At 36.2% G+C, this 26,949-nt stretch overlaps 1 protein-coding gene across 3 annotated transcripts in view; it reads right to left on the bottom strand.

Moving 5' to 3' along the window:
• The window catches only part of KAT2B (lysine acetyltransferase 2B), an 86,995-nt gene that overhangs the window by 7,729 nt on the left and 52,317 nt on the right, over positions 1 to 26,949 (bottom strand). For 2 of the 3 annotated variants that reach the window (XM_058183772.1, XM_058183774.1), the window contains exons 8-13: positions 16,702 to 16,827; positions 15,130 to 15,266; positions 12,421 to 12,632; positions 10,847 to 10,973; positions 8,440 to 8,550; positions 7,596 to 7,739 (exon numbers count right to left, since the gene is read on the bottom strand). In XM_058183772.1, the coding sequence (XP_058039755.1) occupies positions 7,596 to 7,739; positions 8,440 to 8,550; positions 10,847 to 10,973; positions 12,421 to 12,632; positions 15,130 to 15,266; positions 16,702 to 16,827 (857 nt within the window). The remainder of the gene's footprint in view (positions 1 to 7,595; positions 7,740 to 8,439; positions 8,551 to 10,846; positions 10,974 to 12,420; positions 12,633 to 15,129; positions 15,267 to 16,701; positions 16,828 to 26,949) is intronic. The other variant, XM_058183773.1, reaches the window with a different exon arrangement.

Here is a 26,949-nt window from a genome sequence, read left to right on the forward strand (position 1 = left end):
ATCCTGTGGAAAAATCAGGTGGAACAACAACTGATGACTTCTTTCTATCCGTCTATGATAGAAAGTGCCTTCATATACTGTATAACAGTATGGTATGCTGGTCTAACAGCTGTGGACAGAAAGGCACTACAGAGAATGATCAATTTGGCCAAGAAACCATCGGTTGCCCTCTAACACCACTAGATGATATCGCCAAGTCTCGCTGTTTCAGCAGAGGAAGGAAGAAACTTAGAGATGATTCACACCTGGCCAGTGTCTCTTTTCGCTTCTACCATCGGGCAGAAGACATCGAAGCATAACCAGCCAGACAAACAGGTTTAAAAACAGCTTCTATCCATGGGCTGTCAGACTCTTAAACACAATCACAATCACTCCACGCACATATGGAAATGTATGACTAGTCTTTCTTCCCCAATTACTTGTATAGGGATTATTCTCTATACTATTGTATTGTATTTTCTGTTATGGATTGCACCAGAGAGGCTAAACCAATTTTGTTGTATACATGATGTATAATGACAATAAAGGCTATACTATACTATATATACTTATTCCTCTCCGGCCCCTGCCTTTTATCCCCAGAGCTAGGGTGGCATTTCGTTAGCAGCAGTGGCTCTTCCTTCCCAAAGATCGGATCACAAATTTCCACTGTTCTCCTCTCCTCTGCTTTCTGTGCATCCGCACATCAGGCACTGGACCCAGCTGTTCTTCCTCTTCCTTATCAACCACCTCCAGACCTGGGGGCTGTTGACTCTTCATCTGAGGGCTGATGGATGGCCCAGGCTCCGCCTCTGTCTCTCTCTCTGCCAGCTCCATTCCCTCTTCCCCCTCAGGTTGCCTTGACGCTGACCCTGACTCCTTCCTCATCTGATTTGGCTGCTGGAGGGGCCAGTGGCCGACAGGCTACAACACCTTTGAAAATATCCCCACAATACAGTTAAACAATATTGGCTGAAGGGAGGTGGGCAATAAAGAGATATCTGGAATCATATGAGGGGGGCTTTTGAAAGTTGTAATTTTAAGGCCAGATGTATCTCCTTTTAATTTTGTTGCATGGCCTCTGAAAAGGCCAACAGGACAAAAAGAATGATAGCAGATTACTGTCAATTAATTAAGCATGCCTCATTACTGTCACCAGTGCCTGTAACTTTTATACAATGTATAAATATTGATTATTTATACTTTTTGTCTTTAGTAATGCATTTGAAGGCACTTAAGAAAAAGAGAATGAAATCTGATATGTTTTTGCTTTATAAAGTTTAAGGTATAATTCAGTGTATACATTTGGCCACCGTAAACAGAATGTTGGGTTGTTGTCAAATTTATATACTTTATTCTTCCTTTCTTTTAAAGCCATGGAAAGGAAAGGCTAACAATATTTTATAAAGAGTCATTTCGTATGGTGATTGAAGGCACCAGAATAGAAACAGAGTTCTGGCTTGCTTCTTTTCATGGAATCCAATTGGGAACTTAGGGCCACTCATAGTCTTCCATCTCTAGGAAGAAGGCATTGGTAAACCACTTCCCAAAAAGTTGCCACCAATGCTAAGAGTCAAGATTGATTTAAAAACAAAAGAAAGATTAAAGGACAATTCCCAGCCCAGGGTTGTCAAACGAAAGTAGAAGCAGATAATGTTGCTTCTACTTCTGGCATGTATCTTAACTGAAAACACATGATTATAAACGTGGCAGAACTTGTTAGCTATAACCACATCAAATCAAAAGCATGCAGCCATGCAAAAATTGTGGAAGGGGTAGCCACAGTCCATCTGGGGAGACAATTAAAAGCAGGTTACTATCCCAGGGGATCAGAGGTTGTGTACTGAATTAGGCATTTATTGGAAAACAGAAACATGCAAAAAATAATGTGGACATAGGGACTCAGTGCACCCATGTGCATTGAAAGCATGTAAGATTTCAGGGATCCGAAGCTTATACTGATAGCTGTGGGATTTTTTTAGTTCCCTGGAAAGAGCATAAAAGGAGTCACGATCAAATTATTTTAATTTGTTAAACTTCGAAGGGTAGGGAGAGAATTGCTTCTTACTCCAGTGTAAAAATAATTATAGTAAATTTCCTAGACATTCTGTTCTTTATTAGAATAATATTTGAATTTCCTAGAACTGTTTCTGTTAAGAAAAGTGATTGCTCCTCTTGAAGAGACCCAATAGTCTCCAAAAACAGATTTGCTTATTGCTATCTGTTGCACTGCCCACAAAAATATTTTGCATTCCAGTTTTTACCCACAATTTTACTCCCTTGTCTTACAAGAAGCATCTAGCAATGGCTCTAATGCAGGCCCTTGGAAAAGAGAAAAGGGAGGACAGGTTGAATCTGAGGTGAGAAGTCTAAATTGCAAGTGCCTTTGCTTATGGCAGCAATAAGAAGGAATCAGAAAAGTAATAATACTGATGGGACTAAATGGAAAAAGGTCCCAAATGATGAGGACGGAAGCCAAAAAAGTTTTGTAGGGAAGAAAGAAGAAAATTATCATTGCTGACAATATAACAATGATTGTAAGTAATTCAGATAGAAAGAAGGAATGGAATTTTCCTGTGTTTTAGCTTTTAAATTTTCCATATTTGTCCCTCAACATGATGAATAAAAGAGAAAAAAATACGTTTAGAACAATGCTTGATGGAGCCTCGATGGACTGACATGGTCTATATATATATTTAGAAAAGCAACTTTTGGCTGTAGAAATAGTTTAAAACAGAACATGCATTGCTTTTCTTCTTTGAAGCTTTGGAAATTTTGATTTTGGGAAGTTATATGGGAACTAAATACTAATAAATTTCTTTGCAGTCTTAGATAAACAGAAAATGCAATGAAGTAATGTTCAGGTTTTGTCTTAAGGCAGGGGTGAAATGTAAAATTTGTTACTATCGGTTCTGTGGGCGTGGCTTGGTGGGGGGTAATGTGACTGGGTGGGCATGGCCAACTTTTTTTTTTACCTTTTAAAGGCATTTTTTCTACAACCTCTTCGGCCAAAGAAATTGCAAAAAAATGCTTTTAAAAGCCTGTGATGATCAGGCAACTCAGCAGGGATTGCCAGAGAAAAAAAAGTTTTTAAAGGGTTCTGACCATCCCAGCTGATATGCCTGATCGCCAGAAACTTTTAAAAGGTTCTAGCAATCAGGCAGTGCAGCTGGGATCGCCAGAGGAGCTTTTAAAAGCTTTTTTTTTTACAACTTCTTTGGCTGAAGAGGTTGAGAAAAAATGCTTTTAAAGGGTTCTGACGATCCCAGTTAAGCCGCATGATCATCAGCGGCTTTTTTTTTTACTTTTAAAAGCATTTTTTGGCCGAAGAAAAATGCTTTTAAAAGAAAAAAAACCCTCTGATGATCACGCGGCTCAGCTGGGGCGGGGGGGGGAGGGATTTTTGCTACCGGTTCTCCGAACCACCCGCCACCATTGCTACCGGATCAGGCGAACTGGTCTGAACAGGGGGCATTTCACCCGTTTTAGGTTACCTGAAATCAGCCATATTTTTTCAGGCATTATTGTGATTATGTTAATTGCTGATTATTTATCTTTAGTGCAGAAGAATTCAAGGGACCTGCAAACATACTTACATATCTGAGGTGGGCAGCTAATCTTAATAAACCCAAAGACCAGATTCTATTTTTAAAACAAAACCAAAAATGGAGTCCTGTGACCAGAAAGGGCAGAAGTTTTACTTCCCACCATCCTTTCAGTGAGATAAAACTTTTAGTTCAATAATCTGTTCAATAATGCTAAATTTGGTGCTCTCTATTGCAGTTTACTCTGCACTACAACATGGGGAGAGAATATATCCAGTCACAGTTGAAGCAGCCCCTGAATATAGAAGTGAAATGACTCTAAAACAAGAAAAGGGAGGAAAGGTGAGCACAAATCTCTATTTTGATGAATTAGAAATGTATGCTAATTTTATCAACATTAAGCATTGAACAAATGGTAATTTGGGAAGTGGGTTTTTGAAAGAGGTTAATAATGAGTCCACTTAGAAAACATTAAATAGTTGGAAGAAGCAACTGAGAAACTATCTTTACCCTCCCCTTTGAAATAATTTGAATGCCCCCTGAAGCCTCCATTTTGGCTTTAATGTACAAATGTCTATTAGGAGCCACCCAAAAAGAAATTGGGTAATTCGCTGTATCTATAGAACTGTGGTATAGCTGCACTATGTTCAGATTGACCCAGGTCTAATTTAGTTATAAGGGGAATCCAAGTATTAAGCAGCATAATAGACACAAATATAGAGGAGAATGTCCAATAGCAATGTATTTATTGCAATCTTAGGAAAAGTTATGATTTGCCCAATATGAAAGATGGATGGGTCAGAAAATAATACCTTAAAGAAATAGGATGAATTTATGCCCACAGAAAAAAAAAGATGGTAAACAGTAAAGTGCTAACAATAAATCTGTGACTGCTTTTAATCATTTTCTATCTCCTAAATCAAGATATTTTTGAACCTGTTATGCATTTTGGGTTGCAATAGGTTTTACAGATAATTGGAATCAAAATGACATCTAACATTTATGGGGTATGCCTCAATAAATAATAATATGTCTCAATAAATGCAAAAAAGCTGAAATGCTTTTAAAATTGTTTGCTTGAGCTAATAATAATGCTTAAAATTCCTTTATTTATTGAAATGTTCATTGTCTCTGCATCCAAAAGAATCAATTGCTTGGTGATCCGGTCACTGTCCTGACACTTGGCAAAACATAAAGGTAGTCCTCAACTTACAACTCTTTGTTTTGTGATTGTTCAAAGTTACAATGCCACTGAAAAAAAGTGACTTGTGACCTTTTTCACACTTACAACCATTGCAGTATCCCCATAGTTAAAGTGATCAAAATTTGGATGCTTGGCAGCTGGTTCATATTTATGATGACTGCAATGTTATGTGATCACCTTTTGTGACACTTCTGACAAGTATATGGGGAAGCCAGATTCATTTAACCATGCTACTAACTTAACAATTGCAGTGATTCACTTAACAACTATGGCAAGAAAGTTTGTAAAATGGGACAAAACTCACTTAACAACTATCTCAGCCGTTAGCAGTTTTGGGCTCAACTGTGGAAATAAATTAAAGATTACCTGTAGTTCACTGAATTAGTCTTTTATACATTTCTGCCAGTTAGGAGATAATTGTTATGGGATGTATAAAAGACTCTGGGAACGTAGAGGGCCCCCACTGCACCAGAGAGGAACACTCCACAGAGTAAGGGATGCAATGGTGGCCGTCATGTGATCTCTACGTTTCCAGTCTTTTATACATCTCGTAACAATTGGAGTGGATCTGTTGGATTATTTTACAACAAAAATGTTCATTTGTCAGAACTCAGATCAACATTTTCCAAAGAATCCCCTACATATAATCTTTTCTTTTTTTCCTATTGATGAAGGACCAACTTTCACGGAGCTATTTGTATGCGTCTCTCCTTCTCCAGCAATAGGTATTGCACTGCATATTTATATTTATTTGTTAGTGTCACTCACTTGGAGATGAATAGGTAGACAGGAAAAACTAATGCTGTGTTTGTGTGGAGATATATCTTGTCAACAGGATAACTGATCTGACATTGCCATTTCCAGAATTTACATATAATAGCTTTCTGCATTCCTCATGCAGGAATACACATGCCCACATTGCCAGCTCTGTATTCAATTACCAGACAACCTTCTTCTCTCTGAACTGCCTCATGATCAATTTTTGATCACCAGGAGGAGAAGGGCTCAATATTCTCCTCAATATTCCCCACGATGCATGCACCATGCATGCTTTACTATGGAAAGTAGGGGCACATTACTGTTTCTCTGGATTCATCTATTTCAGATTGTTCCATTGATCTAGAGAAGATGCTTGCTCCTTCTTTGGGAAGGAGGGTATATTCTATGGCAGAAGGAAAAAGTGAAGGAGGAAGAAAGCTGCTTGATGGAATGTGTAACAGATTCTATTCATAGTGCAGAATATGAATCTGAAACCAAGACCAATATCGAAAGCAGGGCTTTTATAGAAAAGATCTAGGAATCTATAAAGGGGGGGGGAAGAAACCCCACTTAATTCTGCTAGTATAAATTGGCTATGGCATTTTTCAAGATTCAGTTAGATTATTACACTACTAGCAACAAATAACTGAAGAAACCAGATTTGTTCTTGTTCCCTGAGTTGTCAGGCTTCCAGAACTTGACAGCTTTGGATTTCTCAGATAAAAGTCTTCTCCGGTCCCATCATCTGTTTATGGCACTGACATTTTGGACTTTCAAGATTATTTCCTCAGTTCAAAAACAGCTGGTCAAAATCAGATAGGAAGACACAACTGATCTCCCACATCCAAGGTTGGTGATCTACTCTTTCTCCTTGACAGAAAAGGACACTCCATTTTTATACAGTCATCATTCAGCAACTGCAGTTGGGGCTGGAAACTCAGTTGTTAAGCAAAGTAATCACTAAGTAAAAAAATAATTTGAGCATGACTATGTTTATAATTTTATTTCAGCTTTCCTTTTATTTACTTTTATTGTTGGTCAAATTTATCCAACCAATGGCTGACCATTTCTCCTGAAGTGATTCTTGGTGGTGTTCGATAAATTTGGGGCCACAGGCTGTTTGTGGTTGTATCTTTACAGCATGCATCAGAAAGCTACAACCACAAACAGCTGGGTGAGCCCAAATGGCAGGGAAGGATTCCAGAATATGACTCACAAGGAAGCTGGGAAAAAAGGTAAATCTTACAGCTTTCCCCCCATTTCTGGTCTTTTGGTGTTGTGATAATTAGCAAGAAAAGAATTGATCTTTGTATTTATATTCCTTCCAGAAAAAACAATTATAAGAGGTACGCAATAGGGAATACACATAGAAAGGAATGTGCTGGGTCATTTGTCTAATGCACTCATGGCTATGAGTAACATGTTGCTTAGGATTCAAAGAAGCCTTAAAATTAATTAGGGATCGTCAGTGTCGGGCAGAAGCAAGAGCTAGCCAAAGAGTTCTAATCAACTAATTAAGAATTGAATTTACGGTTAGCATTTTTTAGGGATGCGTTGCATTGGGAACAAAAGCAGCTGAGGAAGAGATAGATTTTTAGGCAATCTCTGCTCACATAAGGAGGGGAGGGGAATAAAATGACAGGCAAAAGGCAATACATACAACTAATGATAATGGCAAATGCCTGATGTGAGGGAAAAAACATACACTATGAAGGTCATAAATATGGGCACTGGTTGCAAAGTTACTTTTTCATCAGCATTGTAATGATTGCTATTGTATGTAGTGGCTAAATGAGGACTATCTATAATGATATCCACCTGTAGTATAAAAAAATCTATTGTCAAGTTATCGTTAAATGTTCTGCTTTTCAACCGATACTGAGAAAACAGACAAGAGGAAAATAGAGTAATTCTACTTTTGTTTCAAGCCAAAGCATTTCCTTCAGACATTTCCCATGAAAAAATTGTATCATTTTGTACTGTATCATTGGAATAAAAAAATCCCTAAATGTTAATACAATTATCCTAACTCCTGAGTAGCTTTGCTAATGAAGTGATTAAAAACAACACTTGATTAGTATATATTTTTTGGGAAAATCACTTTTTACCTCTTTTTGTTTCTTAATGATGACTGAGAATTCAGTGTATGGGATTCTTGGATTCAATTCACATCCCATTAAAGTTGCTCCTTCATAGTCCTTGATAAAGCCTACATATTTTGCTTTTGGTACTTTAATATCTTTTGAAAAGCCCTAAGGTAAAAAACAACCAATGTATTTTTACTAGCTTACTAAAGACATTGTGATATTTTACAGTAGTGATATTTTTCTTCATGTACTTGGAGGCTGCAATTCAGCAACCTGACAGATCAGTTACTACCACCCTTAATTTAAATTTATGAAAATACCACATTATACATGGGAGAAACAGGATATACAATTTATCTTTTCAAGGTCATCATGTAATTCATCAGTGGTTACTATCCAGAGATAATTACAGCTCCTCTAGCAACTGTCAGAAGCTCTCAAAAACAGCAAGTGGGAGAAAAATATATTACACAGAGGAGTCACATAACAGCAATAGAAAATACAACCCTGGAATGAACTATTATTACAAAGAAATAGTGAGAATTATAGAATTCTAAAAACAGAAACAAACTACTTTAGCTTTTTTAGTGTCCTATTAATCATTTGTAACAAAAAAATTGCATGTTAAAGATTAGTATTTAATATGATAATGAAAAATTATACTGTGATACAATTGATTAGCTTAAGTTGCCAGAACATTTTGTTTTAGGTCAATTATATATTAACAGTAAACTTTAAAATCAATGAATAGTAATATTTTCCTTCAGATAATAAGATAACTCTGAAAAGTCTTCTGTGTGCGTGTAATAGTTATTCAAATTTTATTTTGATACAGGTTGAAAATTACTCCCAAAGTTCTACTTACTTGTTTCTTGAAGTAGCCAATTGCATATTCATCAGCATATGTAAGGAAATTGAGAATATTATGCTTAATGTGATATTCTTTAAGATGATTCATTAAGTGTGTTCCATAACCCTGCAAAGAAATTATGATAAGAGTTTATCAATTGAGGATTACAATGTATGAAAACTTGGCTGCTTGCAGTTTGCAACAATAAAGCAATTTAAAGACAGAAATATTGTGGACCCCTAAGAAGTATATGTAAGAACAGAATTTTTCGTCTCCTGGCAGAAGTAATGGTTATCAAATTTTCTTTTCCAATTGCATGAGCCATGTTAAATCCTGCTTCCAAAAACTATTTTCAAAATAATACTTTGTAGCCAAATCTAACCAGAGTAGGAAGTTATAACTAGCCTATCTTTCCTGAGATACAACAAAATACCTTATGCCACCAGACTTGAAATCCTGGGTTTAGAAAATTTAGAACTACGCCGCCTTCGACATGACCTGAGCTTAACTCATAGAATCATCTGTTACAACGTCCTTCCTGTTGAAGACTACTTCAGCTTCAATCACAACAATACACGAGTACACAATAGATTTAAGCTTAATGTGAACCGCTTCAATCTTGATTGCAGAAAATATGACTTCAGAAACAGAGTTGTTAATGCCTGGAATGCACTACCTGACTCCGTTGTCTCTTCCCAAAATCCCCAAAGCTTTAACCAAAAACTATCTACTATTGACCTCACCCCATTCCTAAGAGGTCTGTAAGGGGCGTGCATAAGAGCACCAATGTGCCTACCATTCCTGTCCTAATGTTCCCTTTGATTGTATACAATTTCATATAGTTATTACATACTTATGGTTATATATATGTTTATATATCATATAGTTAGTTATTCCATGCTTATGCTTAAATATAATGTTGTGACAAATAAAATAAATAAAATAAATAAATAAATAAAAAATAAATAAATAGAATGAATAAGGCAATATTGCAGGCTATGCTGCATCTTTGTCTGAGCTTATTTTGCAACTTGTAGGAAGGATTTTATCGACTCTGTGTTTATTTTTTTGTTTTGGTTTTCATGCTTTTTTCTTCCTTTAATGAGGCACTTGATACCACCTACTCTTAGGGTTGATGTTATAATTTCCCCTCATGTTTTCTTTTTCCCGGCATCATTGCTTTATTTATTTATTTCATAAGGCATAACAGAATACAGCATTAGTGCATAATTTTTTTAAAAGGCATATAAAATGTATATCAAAATATAAAACACCAACATAGTGAATTATTTTAAAAATGCCCAATATGAATGATGAATAAAATGATGAATAAAATTAAATTATGTATGAGCAATTACTAGAGTACTTAAGCCTATGGCCGCAAGTTGTCTAGATCGTTTAGCCATTGGACAACAGTGCGCTCGAGATAATGCAGGGACCAAGGAACCTTCTGAAGGGGTATTCTTTCATAATGTGATGTAAAGTTTGCGGGACATTCCCACAATCAGACTGCATTATTACTTTTGAATGTAAATTTCATTATTAGTTCACTTGCTTTAGACCAAAGCTTCTTTGTTTTGTTTTGTTTTTGGACATTTTGCTTTCTATTTACTTAGACTGCTAAGACATTAGGCTTAGCATACTGTTGAGGTTAAATTTCCTTGATCATTCTGTTCGGTTAGGTTACTAATTAAGCAACCAGCATACCACAAAAGCAGACATATAATTTCAGGATATAATAGTTTCCTGCAATGAGCAAGTGTAGATCATCATTACAGTTCATTCAAGATCTGTTATGTAATGATTACTTATTCCGACCTTTGAATGCACAAAACTTTTTGAATGATTAGTAAACATCACATACATTCCTAATAGAACTAATTGTTTAATAAAATTTAGTAAAAAAAAGAGTAATTCAATTATTATAGTCAAAATCTAAAAGTTGGGAAACAGATTTCTCAATATTATAATTAACATTATTATAGTAATACCCACACCCCTTACAATACGTTGTGACTTTCAGTATACTTCAACCACACTCAGCAAAGATAAAAATTATTCCAATTGTGCACATAATTTCCTACCATCCCCTTTTATCTTATATGACTCCTTATTATTTGCACTGGGACAAAACTGGAAATAAGATGGAAGACTTACATAGATATTACATTTATTATTGACAGACACAGAAGTAAATTTCCTCTAAGTAGTGTAAATAGAATTAAGTCACAAGAGAATGTTACTTTGCCATGTGTTTTATTCAGTGTTCTAGTTCCTTTTTAAAAAGAAAAACTGCAATTTGGGCAGAAGAATAATTTTTGCCATTTGATCAGGTTCAGGACTATGGAGTCACATAAAATCCAATTAAACCTGTGCATTGTACAATACACTTGTTTGATAATGCAATTAATATTATTTTTACCTTGACTTGTTCATTAGAAGTCACAGCACAGAAAACTATTTCCGTAAATCCTTGAGATAGGAACATCCGGAAACAGATACCACCAATCACACGACCATCCTTTATTAATGCAAGGGTCTTGTGTTTCCTGTAGTTATACATTTTGACATATAAACCATATACCCATTAATGATGCCCACCACTGGTGCCTTCATAGCCATAGTGATTATAAATAGATATTTTTGTGTAGATTTTGATACTAGATTATATTTTATTTTCAAAAGAAGGTGTCCTGAAAACTGATACTAAGTCAATATAAAATATTCTAATTGCATTTTCTAGGTTCCCTTTCAAATTATTATCTACTATCCCATCTTATTATACTGGAATAACTACTCATTTCTTCAAGATGGAAACAGCTCCATTGAATAATGCCAACTTCTATTCTGTGTCCTGTTTCCACAGAAAAGGAAAATTGTCTATTAAAACTAAAAGAGCAAGTCTGACTGGGAAGAATTGGATTTTCAGCCTGTAGTTTATCAACATCATTCAAGCCTTTACCAGAATTGTAGGCATTTCTGTCTCCTCTTAAATCAATTAGGCTACTTGTTTCACAAAGACAGAGAGCCAATTTTGAACTTGGTCCAAGTCAGTCACACTCTGGTCCAGGTCAGTCACACTCTCGTTCATGTTACTAGCAGGATCCATTTAAACTTCTAAAATACTACTAGCAAGGTTTGAATTAGTATGTGATTGAGTGAAAAAGCTAGTAGTTTTTCTGGAAGTTTGCCAAAAAAAATGAATAAATGAAGATTATCTTAGTTTCTGGCAGCTCTCCTTTTCTGACAATCTTTTCAACCCATTTTTTTTTTTTACTGAATAAATTTCAAACTGCAAAAAACAATTATCTTGATAATGTTTCAAATCTTTTGGAACATGAAACAAACATACCCAGACGTATCACAGAGAAGGCACACTTCCTAGGTCACAAATAGGTGGGTTTTTTTGTGTGTGAAAGGGACTTGAAGCATGCTCATCCTTCTACTAGATGTCATGGGGCAAACAGAATTAATTGGAAGCAGGCAATCTTACAAATAGCAAAGTCTTGTGTCTTGAAGGGCTTTAAGGATGGTTGCTAAGCAGATAAAAAGAGGTTTTAAAAAACCAGTACTAGAGACATCTTATTGACTGAAAATTTTGAGGAGCCAAACATTAATATTAATATTACAGGTCAATGTGATAGAAGTTAATTGTACCTGCAATTCCTGCCCAAATTTACAGAGAACATTTTGGAGGGGAGCAAGAATTGCCCAAATTGTTTTTCCTGTTTCAATGATAAATCACCTGTCCAAAGTTTGAGAATTCTATAAAAAAAAATTACAACCACTACACTTTGTCAAATGGACACCTAGCTATCTAGATCCCTAACTTGTCATCTTCCTTGTTGTTACTGTTGTTCCAAGTCCCAAATCAACAGTCCAAAGATTTAAAAGCTTATTTTCAGCTTTTAAAAACAACGAACCCATTAAATAAATATTATCCCCTTTCTTATTCTACCTTTCCCTTTGAGAAAAAAAAATAGAGATGATACTCACGGATCAAAGACTAGACGAGTAATATACTCTTTTGGCATTCTGGGTAGCTGATGTGAGAATACATTTTGTAAGCCAACCAGCCACATCATAATTTTTTTATTTGGTTTTTGATTTAAGGAATTTCCAACCACATGAAATTCAATCACTCCCCTACGCTCTTCCAATCTTGCAGCTTCATCCCGGGCTGAGTGTGCGGACAGAAAATTAGTCTGCTTTAAGAAAAAAAAAACAATGAAAAAGATTCAATATTTATTTTAGGAATCCTTTTTTCCCTTTTCATATGTAGTTAATACATATCTCAGTAAATAGATTTGGAAATCTTTTCCATCTGTTTTGATGACACATACTTCTCTTCAAGGCTGCATCTCTAACTGAGTAAATAATGTATCTGAAAAATATCCAGCAATTCAGGCTAAATATTTAATAAATTATTCACATAATTCCTATTTGCAAGGTAAAACAAACTATCATTCAACATTACTTGTGTCCTTTAATACTGGGCCACTAAGTGAGCAAAGCACCATCCATGCATGCACAGGATCCAGGCAGCGCATGAAACCATACAACCCCCAGTCCATGGAAAAACTGCCCCCCATGGAAGTGGTCCCTGGCACCCAAAAGGTTGGAGGTTGCTGCTTTAATATATCTTCTCCATTACAAACATCTACATTTACAAACATCTACATTACAAACATCTACATTACAAACATCTACAAGGGCCTTCTCTGTAGGAGCACCTACCCTCTGGAACGAACTTCCCCCTGGTTTGCGTCAACTACCTGACCTTCGGACCTTTCGCCATGAATTGAAAACGTACTTGTTTATTCAAGCGGGACTGGCTTAATTCCTAATTTTTTAAATTTTGAATTTTTTGAATTTTAATAATTTTAAATTGGGGTATTCTGTTTTATTGGGTCAAATTTGACAGTTTTAAATTTCTCGGCCATTATAGAATATGTTATTTTAATTTGTTGTTTTAAAATTGTATATTGTATTGTTTTAATCTGGCTGTACACCACCCTGAGTCCTTTGGGAGAAGGGCGGTATAAAAATCTAAATAATAATAAATAAATAAATAAATAAATTTAGATAATATTAAATAGCCAGCAAGCAGTTGTTTGTTTTGCATTTCAAAAAACACCACTGAATTATTTAGTATCAACCATAGTGATAGTCTTCGAGTTGTGATCGGTCTTCTTATGACTGTGAAGTTATGATGGCCTTGAAAAAAGTGATTTGTGGCCTGTAAAGCATTTCTGATCATCATAAAATGTTCCTCCCAATGGTCTGGCATATTTTGGGAACATGGCAACCAGCTCAATTTTATGGCTAGTTGCACCATCCTGAGGTCACCTGATGGCAATCTGTAAGATATTTTTTTGCTGGTTTTCAGCAAAAAATATCTTGTTTGCTTAACATTTGCATGATTCATTTAATGACTGCTTTGAAAAATGTCAAAAATAGGCACAGTCACCTGGTTGCCTTGATTTATAACTGCAATGACTTACAACTAGATTTCTGATCCCAATTATGATCATAAGTCAAGGACTATCTGTATAATGTTAATGATTACAACATGCAGAAGGAAATGTTCTAAAGATGGTGAGAACTATGCAAAGTATGCCTTCTTTGACAACTTGGCTGACTAGCTACATATAAAAGTTGCCCAATGCACAAATTCTGTCCCTTCATCTTTTCTTACAACTCTACTAGCTCTTGACAATCCCTGAGACACAAAGATCTAGTAATGGGTACATAGGAGTGTGGAAAACAAACAGAAGCCAAGCAATCATTTTCTCTCAAGTTCTTGACAAATGCTTAGTGGAGATAGACAAGAAAAGGGGGAAAACAGAGGAAAAGGATCTAAAACAAATAAATGAGAATTTAATATTCACATATCCTCAAAGTAATCTAATGAAAATACAGATGACAAGCCATCTTACAGGATAAACTTTGGAGACAAGCTTTGAATCCTCTTTTTGTTTTGTTTTTTTATATGACTTGTTTGATTTGATTTGATTTGATTTATTTTGATCTTCTAATATGCTGAGTTTTTAATTGCAAGCTGTTCAGCATCATTTAGACTATCAATTAAGTAAATCTAGTAAATTTCTCTAAGTTCATGAAACATTATAAATTTGCTTTAGATGAGATCTTGATTAGGTTTTTTTCATATGTCTGGATATATAGTATAATCCATATGAACATTTCCCCTTCTAAATATGAGCACATTTTGAAATGAAAATCATAAAATTGAGTCACGTCCAAAAAGACAAGATGGTTGAATGAAATTATGTGCCAGCTATGCCATTAAAAATATCCTTTAAGTTAAAATTTATTTTTAAACTTGTCATTTTCTAGTGTATACATACAGTACAATACTTACATGTTGTATATGTATAAATACTAGCAGCTAGATGTGTTTGGATACATTTTACTACTTTTAATAATCCCAGAATTCTTAGCTATGGTCATATTAAGTAGGAATTCTAGGAATTAAAATCCAGGCAATATGAGGCACCTACTTAAGCTGAATTCTATTAATGTATTAATAAACTGCTTTCAAATTAAAGTCAGTTCAATACTGTTGAAATTTAAAAATAAAATAAAAAAAATGTCTCGGTATGACAATAAACCTATTGATACTGTAGTTAGAAAGTGCTATCCTTATATTTGACATTAATTAATTCTGAAAAGTATGTTTCTCACCTCTGGACCAAGCACTGCTGTTGGATCTGTAATAGTTGACATCACTTCATTGATCAATTCAACAGGAATATCTCCTATAACCCGTGGCTTCTTAGCATTCTCCGCAGAAAAACCTTCATTGTTTTTTCTTTTTTCTCCTAAATAATGAAGTTGAAGCAAAATAATTACTTAACAATAAAATAAAATCCAAATGCTGTATCTTACCAGAACCTAAAAAAATATTGAATAACTTTACTCATTGTTGAAAAATATTTGATTGTTGAGTTAAATAAGCTATGAAGTTCAGTAGCAAACAGATTATATTCAACAATAACAGTAACAGAAATTCAGTTGTATTTACCATCTCATAAGTGTTCAACTCTCCAAATTACCAATGGCTGGGAGGGGACTTCCCAAATCCCTAAGGATTGGGAGTTCCAATGGGGGCCACAATGAAGAATGCCTGGAATCTTTTATATACCTCAAAGCTCTTTTAAGGAGCATTTTGAGTTATTGAGTTATTATAAAGCTCAAAGCTTTATTGGAGGGCCGGAATAGCTCAGGCTGTTACGAAGCCTGTTATTAGAACACAGTAGCCTGCAATTACTGCAGGTTCAAGCCCGGCCCAAGGTTGACTCAGCCTTCCATCCTTTATAAGGTAGGTAAAATGAGGACCCATATTGTTGGGGGGGGGGGCAATAAGTTGACTTTGTAAAAAATATACAAATAGAATGAGACTATTGCCTTATACACTGTAAGCCGCCCTGAGTCTTCGGAGAAGGGCGGGATATAAATGTAAACAAAAAAAAAAGGCTCTTTGAGTTATTATAAAGGATGTGAAGGTTTAATTCTCGCAAGACAGTACTTTATTTAAGTCAATACTATACCAGTTCTAGGTATAAAATATACATGCTAGGGAAGCTATTTTTAAATATGACCAAATCTGGAACCCAATCCACTAAAACTCTTCAGAGAATAACAAAAGAATATCATAATTATCATTCGGTTTAGCATTCAGACAGTGGATTAAAATAATTTCTCATATAAAATAGTAGTCATTCCTTGACCCTCAGTATGGCTTGTAGCCACATTACTTAGCATTTTTATTCTACTTGCAAATTAAATTGATTTGGGACATGATAAAAGATCATTATACACATTGTGGACTTGCTTGCATTAATATTTATCTAGCTACTCCATAATTTTGGTAAACACAATTCACTAATGTATTGAGCTACAGTATTTTAAGATACTTTTTTATAGTATTATTGCCCTAGCTTTAATTGATAGCTGGCCTGTTTCCATATATAAATATGTCATAACTCTTCCTGAAGGCAATATGAGACTGATCATCTGCACAATCATTAAAACAATTATAGTTGTTGCATCAAACTCTGTACCACATTTATCTATCGAAATTGTGAAAAATACTTTATTCCTATAAACTCTTATTGAAATGGCAGTATGGAGAACAGCCATCCACAGCTCTATTCTTCTTCACTATGTATGTATTTTACAGGAGTTGATTTTGAAAAAAAACCTATAATGTTTACAATTAACAAAACAAACACAATCCTTTGATATTTATATTACCTAGGTTTTGGTCCTGGCCAGAAGCAGATTTGGAAGCAGGACTCATGGTTCCTCCACTGGGTTGTTCCAAAGATGAGGGACTTGAACTATATGAAACAGATCTCACCATAGGCGGATGGTTAATAACTAACAGAGAAAGAAAACCAGAGTTAAGACATTTGAAATCAAGATCCAGGTGGACGTAGCATCAAAAAAACCTCAGACATATAAAAATACTTCCAGTATGAGGTAAGAATCTAAACAACCATCAATATGGGCTTAGAAGACCTTTTAAATTACAGGCAGTCTTCGACTTACAACCATTTGTTTAGTAAACATTCTAACTTACAAAAACACTGAGAAAAGTGATTTATGACTATTTTTCACACTTAGGCTTAATAATTTTAGAACTTTAGAATTAAGGTTAACCAGTATTTTAGAGCCTGGAGTCTAACTGCACTGAATACCTGCCAATGATATGAGGCAGCAAGACATATACGATAGGAACAGAAAAGAACTCAAAGGGAAAGACTAAAAGGAAGAACAAAGCTTAAGATGCCACAAAGAGAAAATTCCAAGCATTCTGAACATTCGAAGGTGGCAGAGCTTCTAGACAACTGAAATTGAAAGATTTATTCTAACACAAGGGTATAGCACATAAGTCTCCTTTTTTCCCTTCCCCTCCCTCACATTCTTTGCCAATAAATCTTATGCCCTACATGACTGGGAAGAGGGTGATTTCTCTTCTTCTGAAGATGAAGTTTCCACAGGAGAAAGAGGAGAAGACATCTTTAAAACCACAAAAAAACTGAAACGTGGATGCAGATTCGGTTGCTAAGAAGTGCCTACTAACTGCTAAAACAATTATTGCAATTTTTAACCAGGTATTAAATGTCAATTAGAAAGTAGACAAACTTAAAGCTATAATGGAAAATAATACAACTAAATCTGACATGAAGCCAGTCACCAATCCAGCTGCTCCAAAACTCTATCAAAATACTCACATACGCACAAGTCCTCATATGTATGGAAATTGCCAAGGATAAGCTAGTTTTACAACGTCACAGGACTTTGCTGCAGGTGGCAATTAATCCTCTCAACAAAGTTAGGTGGGAAAATAAAAAAAAGTAGCACTTTACTCCCTTTCACAATGCTTCCCCGTAGAGTGTATTCCAGCCGAACTTACTGAAATCTCCTGGCTCCATTTGGCAAAGTCTTGAAAGAATAAAGCCAGCCTTTTAGTTATTTAACACTCTCTTCGATGATCTTTAAACAGATATTTCTTAAGGGGCTTTCAAATTACACCTACATGTGTACAGCCTCTGCTAAACTTGGGAAAGACAGCCAATCACACAAGGGAGAGTAGCAAGTCCCAGAGCTGATGAAATCAGCCAGCCAATACCTATACAGCAGAATGTTCCACCAACCCCAAGGTCAGACTCAGATAAGCACAAGAGGCATAATGCCCTTGATTTAATTAAAGCAAAGATACTGACATCAGCCGACTCTATGGAGGATGAGGAAGAACTAGGACAGTTATTTGGCGACCTCCCTAGGAAAAGCAACAAACCATCATATATAAGCTTGAGGCAGTAAAATCAATGCTTCAGTCAGTGGCTCTTACAAGTGAGTCTTTCAATACTCTACTACCCCCTAGCTGCTCTTCTGCTGAAAAGCTGACAAGCTCATTTTCTAGTATCCCCACAAAACAAAACAAAACAAAAAACAAAAAAAACCAAAATGGAGCTTTAGCCCTAAATCACATTGTCAGCAGACAAACTTCACAACAAAAGGAAATCAATTTGGTGAAGAACTTAATGGATCAAGCAAGCTACCTTGCCAAGTAGAGACCTCAAGGAAAATCCAAATCATGAACCATTGATTACATTTGAATACACCATGTTCTATTGTTCTCATATCTGCGTCATCACCAACAGTAGTGGGGCTCGCAGATCCAGAGACACCTGTACCAGACCCGAGTCTGTGTAATATTGACCCTCATGATAAAGAAAAACAACAATTACAATCTAGGAAAAAGAAAGTTGAACCTCAAAATAACTGTGTATATACCAGAGGTATTGTTATCAATATTGATACTGATACTCCTCTGACATTTATAATAAAACTATTTCTTTAACAGCCGATCTCAATAACCAAAACCATGAAGTAACTTGTGTTTCCACTGTCTCTCAGGATCTGCCTTTAGCAGTTGCAACTACTGGGAATTCAGACTGACAATTGTATGCTTCTAAATTCCTAACTATCTTTTCATGAAATGCCAAGACTTTGTGTTTACAAATTACATTGCTGAATTCTCTTATTCCTGCTTCAAGAAACCTGGCTTGAGAATAATTTGTATGTAAATGGGTACAAATCCTTTTCACTTTCACAAGTTGCTGGAGCAGAATAAGGCAGATAGTGTGGCGGTTTAAGTACAGATAGTCCTCTACTTACAACAGCTTATTTAGTGACTATTCAAAGTTACAATGGCACTGAAAAAAGTAACTTATGACTGTTTTTCACATTATGATCATTGCAGCATCCTAATGGTCATATGATCAAAATTCAGACTGACAATTAACTCATACTTATGAGGGTTGCAGTGACCTGGGGTCATGTGATCACCTTTTGCAAACTTCTACAAGCAAAGTCAATGGGAGAGCCAGATTCACTTAACAAATGTGTAACTAACTTAACAACTACAGTGATTCGCTTACAACTGTGGTAAGAAATATCGTAACTTTTTTTTTGGCCCACTTTGCCTGAGGAAAAGAAGCTGCCTAATAATTATACATACCTTGATATAGGGTGTTTATCTCCTTAGGCCACACCCTCCCTCATTACACAAATACCCATCACCTGATATGCTTATATCTACTACGCATTCAAGTTTATACAGCTTGGAGGTAAAAAATATGTATAAAAATAATATGGTTAAAATACTCACTTGCCTAATAATTGTGCACAGTCCAGGGGTGAAATGCTCCCAGTTTTGACTGGATCGGCTGATCCGGTAGCGATGGCGGCGGGTAGTTCGGAGAATTGGTAGCAAAAATCAGTGGTCCCCCCCACCCATGCCCACCCAATCCCAGTTGTCCGCTTCCACGTTTGCTGCTTCTTTTAAAAAATGCTTTTAAAAGGTAAAAAAAGAGGCTCTGATAATCCCAGCTGAGCTGCCTGTTCGTCAGAATCTTTTTTTTAACTTTTAGAAGAATTTTTTAGCAACCTATTCGGCCAAATAGGTTGTAAAAAATGCTTTTAAAAGGTAAAAGAAAGACTCTTGACAATCCCAGGTGAGCCACGAAAAAAAAAGATCGTGCACGACAGATGATCACCACCACCACCCATGTGCGCTGTTCTACTTACCCCATGTCTCCTTTTGGCGTGCACTGCGTGCACACGCACCTTGCATTTGGTGCATGATGCACACTGCGCATGTGCACACACAATGCACATGCACAGCCAGCGAACTGGTAGTAAACGGGTTCAGATTGCACCACTGACACAGTCTCAATTAAGCTACACCTAAATGTTATACAGCTAGATCCTATGAAGCATTATGCAATGTCCATGCTGTTAAAATTTAATAATGTTAAATTATTACTGTTTATCATACATCATCTCTAAACAGATCCCAATGTAATAGTTTATGGTCTAAATTTGAAGCATAGATAAGTGCTTCTCATATCAAATAATACCTCATCTTATGTAATTGTTTTAGGCGACTTCAATGCATAGATAGGATTGAGTGATAACATACTTTTCACCCAATTCCATCAAAACCCTTTTGAACCAGCTATACTGCCCCCTGTATTAACCCAACAATCCACAGATTTAAAGGAGGTTATAAGGGGCCAGGGATGCCAAGGGTAAAATCCAGCAGGTTCTGACAGGTTCTGACAGGTTCTAGAGAACCGGTAGCAGAAATTTTGAGTAGTTCAGAGAATCGGTAGCGGAAATTTTGAGTAGTTCGGAGAACCAGCGAATACGACCTCTGGCTGGTCCCAGAGTCAGGTGGAAATGGGAGCTGCCATGCCCACCAAGCCACGCTCATAGAACCGGTAGGAAAAAAAATTGAATTTCACCACTGGGTTGTGCTTCTACAAACTAAAACCAAACTAATTCTACATTTATTGAATGAATCTATCAGTACCCATGGTGAATTCTCTCATTGGGCCGGTTCAAGACCCTCCCTTATTGATTGTACTCTTGTTTTATAGAACTTGATTATGTCTGAAGGAAAAATTTACTTAGCTAACCAGCCTGAAAGCAATCACTTCCCAGGTATGACAATCATAAAAGCATTTAACATTTGTTTTATGGAAGTAAAAGTTATTCCAATTTTGGAACTGAATTCAAAACTCCAAATGGTCTGTGCCAAATGGTCTTAACAATCTTACCATATTTCCCCAAAAATAAGACCCTGTTTTATATTTTTTTTGAACCCTGAAATAAGTGCTCGGCCTTATTGCCATGTGCCAAAAAGCCCGATTGGGCTTATTATTTTTTTTTATTTTTTTTTACATTTATATCCCGCCCTTCTCCGAAGACTCAGGGCGGTTTACAGTGTATAAGGCAATAGTCTCATTCTATTTGTATATTTACAAAGTCAGCTTATTGCCCCCCCAACAATCTGGGTCCTCATTTTACCTACCTTATAAAGGATGGAAGGCTGAGTCAACCTTGGGCCGGGCTTGAACCTGCAGTAATTGCAGGCTACTGTGTTCTAATAACAGGCTCCTTACAGCCTGTTATTAGATATTAATTATCAGAGGATGTCTTACTCTGGGGGAAACAGGATAGTAAGCAAATCTCTCACCTGCTTCAATTTGAAGCAGTTCTGCATCTCCATTCCACTACAGTCGAAGAGAGATTTGAGAACTCACTCTTATACACATTCTCCCAATTAGTGCAGTTATTCCAGCCAGTACTTTCTACTCAGTTCTCAAGGAAGAGAGAAGAACAAGTAGGTAGGGTTTTTCCAGTGGTGAAATGTAAAATTTGTTACTACCGATTCTCTGGGCGTGGATTGGTGGGGTGGGGTGACGTGGCCAACTTTTTTTTTTACTTTTAAAAGCATTTTTTCTACAACCTCTTCAGCTGTAGAGGTTGTAAAAAATGCTTTTAAAAGGCTCTGATGATCCCAGCTGAATAGCCTGATCGTCAGAGGCTTTTCTTTTCTTTTGCCTTTAAAAGAAAAATAAGCCTCTGACAATCAGGCAATTCAGCTGGGATTGCCAGAGCCTTTTAAAACCATTTTTTTACAACCTCTAAAATGCTATTAAAAGGCTCTGACAATCCCAGCTGAACCACGTGATCATCAGAGGCTTTTTTTACTTTTAAAAGCAGAAGAAAAAAATTTTTGGCAGAAGAAAAAATGCTTTTAAAAGTTAAAAAAAAAACCTCTGATGATCGTGCGGCTCAGCTGGGCATGGGGGGTTTGGGCAGGAATTTTTGCTACCGGTTCTCCGAACCATCTGCCGCCATTGCTACTGGATCAGGCAATCCGGTCCGAACTGGGAGCATTTCACCCCTGGGTTTTTCTCTCTTAGCCTCGGTCTGGCATAGAATGTCTTGAGGCAAGAGTCAACTGATCAGGGGATCCAATTTATATAAAGACAATCCAGTTGAACATTCTCTTCAGGATTATATGCTCCTGAAGAAACAATGTAAACATCTTTTTTAAAAATAAGATTAAAAAAATTCACTAGGACCTCCCAAGCCAGAAATTCCACTTTATTATTGCATTTCTCATTCAATCGAGAGATCACTTCCACTCCTCACTTCTTACATGCATCTGTGTGGGAAAACCACTTCAGAGCATTATATCTACAAGAAAAGCCCTCCAAATTTGATTTAGATCTCATCAAGCTTCCCAAATGGGCCCCTGTCACAAATGCTGAAATAAAGAAGCTTGTAAAACAGTTAAAGTCTGGTAAAGCCGCAGGCAACGATTTTATTACACCTGAAATATTGTGAAACAGTATAGGCTGATGGACCCCTGTTCTTGCCTGCCTGCTTTATCTTTATTATTGATCACAATGCACAGACTCCTGAAGACTGGAGCTTAGCTATTATTGTACCCATATAAAAAAGGGCACATGAGATTTGCTTGAAAATTACAGGTCTAACAACTTGTTTAGCATAATAAGCAAGCTATATGCTAGACAGCTATATAATAAATTAGTTGATTACACTGATTCAGAGCTGGCTGATAAGCAAGTAGACTTTAGGCCTGGATACTTTATATATGGACATGCCCTTAGATTTCAACATTTGGCTGAAAAACACACATCTAAAGCAGATTCTACGGTGCATACTGGATTTGTTGATTTTAGGTCTGCATTTAGTTCCCAGAGCAAGGCTCAGGACAAAATGTCTGCACACCTCCAGATTTAACAGATTAACAGAGTTGGAAGGGACCTTTTAGGTCATCTAGTCCAACCTCCCACCCAAGCAGGAGACCCTACACCATTTCTGACAAATGACAGTCCAATCTCTTCTTGAACGTCTCAAGTGATGAAGCTCCCACAACTTCTGTTGGCAAGCTATTCCATTGGTTGATTGTTCTCACTGTCAGAAAATTTCTCCTTATTTCCAGGTTAAATCTCTCCTTGTTCAGTTTCCATCCATTATTCCTTGTCTGGCCTACAGGTGCTTTAGAAAGTAGCTTGACCCCTTCCACTCTGTGGCAGCCCCTCAGATATTGGAACACTGCTATCATGTCTCCCCTGAACCTTCTCTTCATTAGACTAGCCATGCCCAATTGCCTGTAATCGTTCTTCATATGTTTTAGTCTCCAGTCCCCTAATCATCCTAGTTCCTCTTCTCTGCACTTTTTCTAGAGTCTCAACATCTTTTTTATAGTGTGGTGACCAAACTGGATGCTGTAGTACCTCCCTTGATCTTGACTGTATCCCTGTTAATGCAGTTTAGAATTGCATTGGCCTTTTTGGCTGCTGCTGCATACTGCTGTCTCATATTTAGCTAGTTGTCCACTAAGACTCCAAGATCTCTCTCACAGTTACTGCTATTAAGCCTCGTTTCACCCAGTCTATATGCGTACTTTTGATATTTCTTGTCTAAATGTAGGACTTCACTTTTCTCTACATTGAATTTCATTTTGTTAGATAGGGCCCAGTGTTCAAGTCTATCAAGATCCATCTGGATCTTAAGACTATCTTCTAGGGTGTTGGCTATTCCTGCCAGCTTAGTATCATCTACAAATATGGTAAGTTTGCCTTCTATTCCCTCATCTAAGGGAAGATGATATGAAGATATTGAAGAGTACTGGGCCTAAAACAGAACATTGTGGCACCCCACTGCTAACTTCCCTTCATGTAGACTTAGACCTATTAAGGAATACTTATTGAGTACAGTTTGTCTGCCAGTTGCTAATCCATCTAGTGGTGATGCTATCTATCCCACTTTTTTCTAGCTTACCAAGAATTACGTTGTGGTCTACTTTGTCAAATGTCTTGCTGAAGTCTAAGTATATTATGTCCACAGTATTTCGCTGGTCTACTAATTTAGTCTCTATGGGGTTTTTTTTTTGTAAAATGTTTTTTTTTTAGTCAAACAAACATACAATACATTGTCAATCATTCAGTGTAACATCTGAGAACATATTTTGTGTTTTCTTCTTACTCCTCCAATATTTAAATAAATAAATTTATAAATTAAATTAAAATAATTTATAAATTAAATAAATAAATAAATAAATAAATTTATCATATCTTAATATTACGATTTCATCTATATTAGAAAAGGTATGTATATATTTTTTATATATATATAATATATTAATATGTAAGAAATGTGGGAGAAATGTTATAATAGATGAAATGATAATATTAAGATAATTTAGTCACTATGTTGAAGAATGAAGTAAGAATGGTTTGGCATGATCTGTTTTTTTTTATTATTATCTTTTTCAGTATCTTCCTGGGTATTGATGTTAGGCTGATTGGTCTGTAGTATCCTGGGTCTGTTGATTGATAGATAGTATTCTAGACAGTGTCTATTGCTAGACACCATTGATAGGCAGTAACTTTTGCTTATGTAAACCTCTACAGTATAAGATCTCCAGATTCAAAATCCTTTGGAGGATGCAAGGCCAGTATACTAATGAGTTTCAAATTCAAAGAGGAGTGAGGCAGGTACATATTTTAGTCCCTCCTCTGTTTAATTTATATATAAATTCACGTGGCCAGAATGACTCAGTTAGAATAATCACCCACCAAAATTAGAAAACAGGCATATTGCTATCTTGTTATATGCAGATGACAGAACACTTCTGTCACAAACATTAATTAGACTCAAACTGAGTCCAACTAATGCCTTGACCAGGTATTGCTCAGAGCAAGCTTTCAAAATCAATCAAAGTAAAACTAAATTCTATTATTATTATTTTTGCAGAGAGACCTAAATAATACACTTGGAGATAAATGACCAGAATATTGAACAAGTTAAAATCTTCAAATATCTGGGCATGATTTTCTATTGTTCCACAAAATGCAATGTGCAGCAAAACTATGTTATAAAAAATTCTCACAAAACGGTGACTGTGATCCAATCTTTCTATTTCACCAGAGGAGCATGGTGCACTGAAACTATTTTCAGCAAAGGCTCATGTACAACTACTCTTTGATGCCCAGCTGGGACCCTATTCCTCTGTTGCCCTTGGTTCCTGGTTCTTTCATCTAAAACTATTAACCAAAAATCCCAAAATCTGAACATCTACTCATAAGATATGTTGAGAGGTAACTGACCCTTGCAACAGAACTATCTAATATTTATTTATTTATTTATTTATTTATTTATTTATTTATTTATTTATTTATTTATATATATATATATATATATATATATATATATATATATATATATATATATATATATATATATAATTTAATCTCTATACCGCCCTTCTCCCAAAGGACTCAGGGCGGTTTACAGCCATATTAACACACCAAATACAAATAACAATTTTAAAAGCGAATTAAAACCAAATATTTAATAGGCCAGATCAACTAAAACGGTCAAAGACCGACATAAAACCCATTTAAAATTACAATTAAAATTATACTTAGGCTAGTCCCGCACGATGAAATAATAAAGTCTTCAGTTCACGTTTGAAGGTCCGGAGGTCGGGGAGTTGGCGTAACCCCAGAGGAAGCTCATTCCAGAGGGCCGGTGCTGCCACAGAGAAGGCCCTCCCCCTGGGGGCCGCCAACCGACATTGTTTGGTCGACGGCACCCTGAGCAGGCCCACTCTGTGGGAGCACACAGGTCGTTGGGAGGCTATCGGTGGCAGAAGGCGGTTTCGTAAATAACCCGGTCCTAAGCCATGGAGCGCTTTAAAGGTGGTAACCAACACCTTGAATTGCACCTGGAAGGCTACCGGCAGCCAGTGCAGGCCGCGCAGGATAGGTGTTATGTGGGAGCAACGCGGTGCTCCCTCTATCACCCACGCAGCCACATTCTGGACTAGCTGGAGCCTCCTGGTGCTCTTCAAGGGAAGCCCCATGTAGAGAGCATTGCAATAGTCCTAATAAATCAGGCCTCTGGCCTATCCTTGTTAAATATAACTAATGGACACGTGTCTAGTGATTTTTTCCAAAATCTAATCCTTGGTGATTTCATTATTATTAGGTTCAATTTCTGCAAGTAAACTGGCTTTTTAGTCAATCTGAATTTTTACTGGATACTATTTCACTTGAAATAGATTTTATCTAAAATTTAGAAACTGTTTTTAAGTTTTTACATTCTAGCATTTGAAGTTAGTCCAGTTTTCATTCTGAATTTAGGGTGCCTTCAATTAATCTGAGTAAATTGTGAGAATTACCCTAATGAAAGCAAGGAAAGCTCTTAACTGAAGAACTACAGAATCACAATACAATATTTCAAACTTTTGAGGGATCTGTTACATATATTTTACATAGCGTGAAGTATTATTATTAACAAATAGCTACTTATTTAAGAGGAGTAATATTAGCAGCTTCTAGTAGTTTGTCAATACAACAATTGCACTTTGAAATTGTTGGTTCTTAATGCTCTCTGAGCTTGTTCTTGTTTTGTTTTTCGTTTTTTTTTCAAGCTAGGTAACATTATCAATGCAAGTGAGAATGGGATTTGATAGCTGTTTATATATAGTAAGTTGTCTTGCCAATCTTGGTGGTTCCCTCCTTGATGGTTCCTTGTCTCTGTTATTGTATCTTCCCTGTTTACCTGGTGCTGTTTCTTCCTTATACCTCTATCATATTAAAA

Source organism: Ahaetulla prasina, chromosome 4 (assembly GCF_028640845.1).
Source record: "Ahaetulla prasina isolate Xishuangbanna chromosome 4, ASM2864084v1, whole genome shotgun sequence".
Taxonomy (NCBI): Eukaryota; Metazoa; Chordata; class Lepidosauria; order Squamata; family Colubridae; genus Ahaetulla; species Ahaetulla prasina.